The 7,500-nt window shown below is 38.2% G+C and overlaps 1 protein-coding gene across 1 annotated transcript in view; it reads right to left on the bottom strand.

Annotated features, from left to right (window-relative positions):
• LOC143753347 (cadherin EGF LAG seven-pass G-type receptor 2-like) overlaps window positions 1-7,500 on the bottom strand; it is a 96,781-nt gene that overhangs the window by 45,615 nt on the left and 43,666 nt on the right. The window contains exons 6-8 of the mRNA XM_077245669.1: window positions 6,432-6,589; window positions 616-779; window positions 409-534 (exon numbers count right to left, since the gene is read on the bottom strand). Coding sequence (XP_077101784.1) covers window positions 409-534; window positions 616-779; window positions 6,432-6,589 — 448 coding nt within the window. The remainder of the gene's footprint in view (window positions 1-408; window positions 535-615; window positions 780-6,431; window positions 6,590-7,500) is intronic.

Below are 7,500 nucleotides of genomic sequence, written 5' to 3'. Positions count from 1 at the left end.
CATCATTACTCACCAATTTATGACTAAAGGCCTATACTATAACTATAACTATAACTATAACTATAACGATAATGATAACAATATTAGTGTCCACACCAGCGGACGATAAATATAACGATAACTATATTAGCGCTCCTCAAAAACGAACGATACCTATATTAATAACCTCCACAACAATGAACGATAACTATAATGATAACTATATTAGCTCCACAACAATGAACTATAACGATTATTTTATTAATGTCCACACCAATGAACGATAACTACATTAGTGTTAACACCAGGGGACTAAAACTATTACGTGAAATCTGTCATTCTTTTACATTTAAACATATATTTTTTTAAATAACTTTTATCGTTATAGTAATCGTCCAGTGTGAAAAGGCTATAACAGTCCCCGCTCACCTTTCTCGCAGTTGCGTCCTCCGAAGCCTAGAGCGCAGTCGCATCGGAACGAACCCCACAGATTCACGCAACTGCCGCCGTTCAGACACGGGTTATTGCTACAGAAGTGTCGCTTCGCCGAGCATCCTGGGAAAACAGACACACCGTACGCACATTATGGGAACTCACCATCACTGTAATCACGATAAAACATCAATAACGCCTCACCGGCTAGCGTTCCGTTATTCGCGATGAATCCCGCCATGTCGATGTGTCGCTCGTCGATGCGCAGGTCCTTTATGCAGCCGATGAACTGCCGGTTCGCGACGGGAAACTCCTCCGGGAGTTTGGGAACGCCGCCCAGTAACAGCGGACCCGTCAGATCCAGAGACCTGTGTGGCGAACGCTAAAGTTAAGAATTCGTTCGAAAAATTATCGTTCGTTTTGTGACATCACACACACGCTTTTACTTCTTGGATCCTTATTTGCTGCCCTGGGCGGAACACGAGTAATTTCCACACCAATGAATGATAACTATAATGATAACTATATTAGCATTCACACCAGCGGACGATAACTATAACGATAACTATATTAGTGTTCACACCAGCGGACGATAACTATAACGATAACTATATTAGTATTCACACCAGCGGACGATAACTATAATGATAACTATATTAGCATTCACACCAGCGGACGATAACTATAACGATAACTATATTAGTGTTCACACCAGCGGACGATAACTATAACGATAACTATATTAGTGTTCACACCAGCGGACGATAACTATAATGATAACTATATTAGCATTCACACCAGCGGACGATAACTATAACGATAACTATATTAGCATTCACACCAGCAAACGATAACTATAACGATAACTATATTAGTGTCCACACCAGCGGACGATAACTATAACGATAACTATATTAGTATTCTAACCAGCAAACGATAACTATAACGATAACTATATTAGTATTCACACCAGCAAACGATAACTATAACGATAACTATATTAGTGTCCACACCAGTGGACGATAACTATAATGATAACTATATTAGTGTTCACACCAGCGGACTATAACGATAACTATATTAGCATTCACACCAGCAGTCGATAACTATAACAATAACTATATTAGTATTCACACCAGCAGACAATAACTATAACGATAACTATTTTAGTGTTCACACCGGTGGACGATAACTATAACGATAACTATATTAGTATTCACACCTGCGGACGATAACTATAACGATAACTATATTAGTGCTCACACCAGCGGACGATAACTATAACGATAACTATATTAGTGTTCACACCAGCGGACGATAACTATAACGATAAATATATTAGTGCTCACACCAGCGGACGATAACTATAACGATAACTATATTAGTGTCCGCACCAGCGGACAATAACTATAACGATAACTATATTAGTATTCACACCAGCGGACGATAACTATAACGATAACTATATTAGTGTTCACACCAGCGGACGATAACTATAACGATAACTATATTAGTGTTCACACCAGCGGACGATAACTATAACGATAACTATAAGTGATAAGATAAAATAAAATTCTGCATCAAAATTTATAGACAAGACAAGTAGTTTGTTTAGGCATGGTTTGTAAGGAATTACAAACCTGCGCACATATATTCAAACGCACATAACTATAGAATCAATTCTTAATGCGCATGTGAACGCCATCAGCGTCTATCACAGGTTCACGTTTAAAGTATGTTTAGAGAGAACGGTGTCGTCTTAGCGGCCCCTAATTTAATAACAAATGATCATTTAGACGGAAGTGAATCAATCAAAACTAACTTTAGCTGGAAAAAACATTTTTCAAGAACCACTATAAAACCAAACCAATCTCTTTTACCTTAAATTATATGTTTATCTCTGTAAAGCTGCTTTGAAACAATCTACATTGTTAAAAGCGCTATATAAATGAGGATGACTTGACTTGACTATATTAGTATTCACACCAGCAGACGATAACTATAACGATAACTATATTAGTATTCACACCAGCAGACGATAACTATAACGATAACTATATTAGTGTTCACACCAGCAGATGATAACTATAACGATAACTATATTAGCGTCCACACCAGCGGACGATAACTATAACGATAACTATATTAGTGTTCACACCAGCAGACGATAACTATAACGATAACTATATTAGCGTCCACACCAGTGGACGATAACTATAACTATATTAGTGTCCACACCAGCGGACGATAACTATAACGATAACTATATTAGTATTCACACCAGCAGACGATAACTATAACGATAACTATATTAGTGTTCACACCAGCGGACGATAACTATAACGATAACTATATTAGTATTCACACCAGCAGACGATAACTATAACGATAACTATATTAGTGTTCACACCAGCGGACGATAACTATATTAGTATTCACACCAGCAGACGATAACTATAACGATAACTATATTAGTGTTCACACCAGCGGACGATAACTATAACGATAACTATATTAGTATTCACACCAGCAGACGATAACTATAACGATAACTATATTAGCGTCCACACCAGCGGACGATAACTATAACGATAACTATATTAGTGTTCACACCAGCGGACGATAACTATAACGATAACTATATTAGTATTCACACCAGTGGACGATAACTATAATGATAACTATATTAGCATCCACACCAGCGGACGATAACTATAACGATAACTATATTAGTATTCACACCAGTGGACGATAACTATAACGATAACTATATTAGTGTTCACACCAGCAGATGATAACTATAACGATAACTATATTAGCGTCCACACCAGCGGACGATAACTATAACGATAACTATATTAGTGTTCACACCAGCAGACGATAACTATAACGATAACTATATTAGTGTTCACACCAGCAGACGATAACTATAACAATAACTATATTAGTGTTCACACCAGCAGATGATAACTATAACGATAACTATATTAGCGTCCACACCAGCGGACGATAACTATAACGATAACTATATTAGTGTTCACACCAGCAGACGATAACTATAACGATAACTATATTAGCGTCCACACCAGTGGACGATAACTATAACTATATTAGTGTCCACACCAGCGGACGATAACTATAACGATAACTATATTAGTATTCACACCAGCAGACGATAACTATAACGATAACTATATTAGTGTTCACACCAGCGGACGATAACTATAACGATAACTATATTAGTATTCACACCAGCAGACGATAACTATAACGATAACTATATTAGTGTTCACACCAGCGGACGATAACTATATTAGTATTCACACCAGCAGACGATAACTATAACGATAACTATATTAGTGTTCACACCAGCGGACGATAACTATAACGATAACTATATTAGTATTCACACCAGCAGACGATAACTATAACGATAACTATATTAGCGTCCACACCAGCGGACGATAACTATAACGATAACTATATTAGTGTTCACACCAGCGGACGATAACTATAACGATAACTATATTAGTATTCACACCAGTGGACGATAACTATAATGATAACTATATTAGCATCCACACCAGCGGACGATAACTATAACGATAACTATATTAGTATTCACACCAGTGGACGATAACTATAACGATAACTATATTAGTGTTCACACCAGAGGACGATAACTATAATGATAACTATATTAGTATTCACACCAGCGGACGATAACTATAATGATAACTATATTAGTATTCACACCAGTGGACGATAACTATAATGATAACTATATTAGTATTCACACCGGCGGACGATAACTATAACGATAACTATATTAGTGTTCACACCAGCGGATGATAACTATAACGATAACTATTTTAGTGTCCACACCAGCGGACGATAACTATAACGATAACTATATTAGTGTCCACACCAGCGGACGATAACTATAACGATAACTATATTAGTGCTCACACCAGCGGACGATAACTATAACGATAACTATATTAGTGTCCACACCAGCGGACGATAACTATAACTATAACTATATTAGTGTCCACACCAGCGGACGATAACTATAACTATAACTATATTAGTGTCCACACCAGCGGACGATAACTATAACGATAACTATATTAGTGTCCACACCAGCGGACGATAACTATAACTATAACTATATTAGTGTCCACACCAGCGGACGATAACTATAACGATAACTATATTAGTGTCCGCACCAGCGGAAGATAACTATAACGATAACTATATTAGTGTTCACACCAGCGGATGATAACTATAACGATAACTATATTAGTGTCCACACCAGCGGACGATAACTATAACGATAACTATATTAGTGTCCACACCAGCGGATGATAACTATAACGATAACTATATTAGTGTCCACACCAGCGGACGATAACTATAACTATAACTATATTAGTGTCCGCACCAGCGGAAGATAACTATAACGATAACTATATTAGTGTTCACACCAGTGGATGATAACTATAACGATAACTATATTAGTGTTCACACCAGCGGATGATAACTATAACGATAACTATATTAGTGTCCACACCAGCGGACGATAACTATAACGATAACTATATTAGTGTCCACACCAGCGGATGATAACTATAACGATAACTATATTAGTGTCCACACCAGCGGATGATAACTATAACGATAACTATATTAGTGTCCACACCAGCGGATGATAACTATAACGATAACTATATTAGTGTCCACACCAGCGGATGATAACTATAACGATAACTATATTAGTGCTCACACCAGCGGACGATAACTATAACGATAACTATATTAGTGTCCACACCAGCGGACGATAACTATAACTATATTAGTGTCCACAGCAGCGGACGATAACTATAACGATAACTATATTAGTGTTCACACCAGCGGATGATAACTATAACGATAACTATATTAGTGTCCACACCAGCGGACGATAACTATAACGATAACTATATTAGTGTTCACACCAGCGGACGATAACTATAACGATAAATATATTAGTGTCCACACCAGCGAAAGATAACTATAACGATAACTATATTAGTGTTCACACCAGCGGGCGATAACTATAACGATAACTATATTAGTGTCCACACCAGCGGACGATAACTATAACGATAACTATATTAGTGTTCACACCAGCGGACGATAACTATAACGATAAATATATTAGTGTCCACACCAGCGAAAGATAACTATAACGATAACTATATTAGTGTTCACACCAGCGGGCGATAACTATAACGATAACTATATTAGTGTCCACACCAGCGGACGATAACTATAACGATAACTATATTAGTGTTCACACCAGCGGACGATAACTATAATGATAACTATATTAGTGTTCACACCAGCGGACGATAACTATAATGATAACTATATTAGTGTTCACACCAGCGGGCGATAACTATAACGATAACTATATTAGTGTCCACACCAGCGGACGATAACTATAACGATAACTATATTAGTGTTCACACCAGCGGACGATAACTATAATCCTAACTATATTAGTGTTCACACCAGCGGACGATAACTATAATGATAACTATATTAGTGTTCACACCAGCGGACGATAACTATAACGATAACTATATTAGTGTTCACACCAGCGGACGATAACTATAATGATAACTATATTAGTGTCCACACCAGCGGACGATAACTATAACGATAACTATATTAGTGTTCACACCAGCGGACGATAACTATAACGATAACTATATTAGTGTTCACACCAGCGGACAATAACTATAACGATAACGATACTCGGTTACTAACGTAACCTCGGTTCTCTCTAGAGAGGGAACGAGTATTGCGTAAGTTTGCCCGTAGCGTAAGCTAAACTTACGCAATACGAGAGAACCTCTCGTAAGAGAACTATATTACTGTTCACACCAGCGGACAATAACTATAACGAACGCTAACGTTAAGAATTCATGAAAGATTGTCATCCGTTTTGTGACAACACACACACACGCTCTTACTTTTTGGATCCTGATTGGCTGCCCTGGGCGGAACATGAATAATTTCCGATCACGTGACCGAAGCGCAGAGACACCGACGTGTCGCAGTCGTCAACGGTTACCACGACGACCTTCTGATCGGAGGGACCCTGAGGAAGACCGGCGCGGTTCAGGACGGGCTGAGAGAGAGAGAGAGAGAGAGACTTTTACAAAAGGAGCTCACACACACTCGCACACACACACATACACGCACAAACTCACAAACGCAAACACACACACTGAATTGTTCATAGAATTCTAAAATGTTGATTAATTGTTTTACTTACCTTTTTTATGTTATTTTTTATGATTTTATTTCAAACAAAACCATCCAGATGCTAGTGAGTGTAAGATAAAAATACACCACAGACACACAGACAGACGCGGGATGAGCTTCATCTTCATCTGTGAGGTATTATTATCTGTCCAGCATCTTTTTATGTTTTTTTGTGTGTATTTTTATGGATTGAGTTTAAACCGTCACTGATTCCACTCGAACGAACACGAAAAGACACAACGAGCCTCACTTAATGAATGATCTCATCACGGAGAGGTCACGACCCCTTTCAGACTGACCCCGCTGGGCAGGTCACACACACACACACACACACACAGAAACACGCACACACACACACAGAAACACGAACACACACACACACATGCACACACACACACACGCACGCATTGTGTTTTCGTTATTTCTTCAGTAAATGATCACTGCTCATAAACCGACTCTATGATGTCATCAAGATCAAAGAATCACATTTGAAGTTGAAGTGACACAATGTAACAGTTTATGACACCTGGGATTTTAATTCTTATAAAAGCAAAACTTGATGATGCATGACATTCACAGACATCCCGAAAAACAAGCATTTACAAATGAAAGACATGCTTCTACTGACCTCTGACCCCAGTGTGTGTGTGTGTGTGTGTGTGTGTGTCGTCTTAAAGGAGTTGAACACAATGCATGAGGTCACATACACACACACACTCTGAATCTGTCCTACATTTCACACACGCGCCCCTGAGGCCATCAGCCCAGACACCA

Source organism: Siphateles boraxobius, unplaced genomic scaffold, assembly GCF_051911475.1.
Source record: "Siphateles boraxobius isolate OS27281-9 unplaced genomic scaffold, OSU_SipBor_1 276, whole genome shotgun sequence".
Classification (NCBI taxonomy): domain Eukaryota; kingdom Metazoa; phylum Chordata; class Actinopteri; order Cypriniformes; family Leuciscidae; genus Siphateles; species Siphateles boraxobius.
Note: the sequence above shows the minus strand (reverse complement) of the source record. Positions and strands in the feature narration are given on the sequence as shown.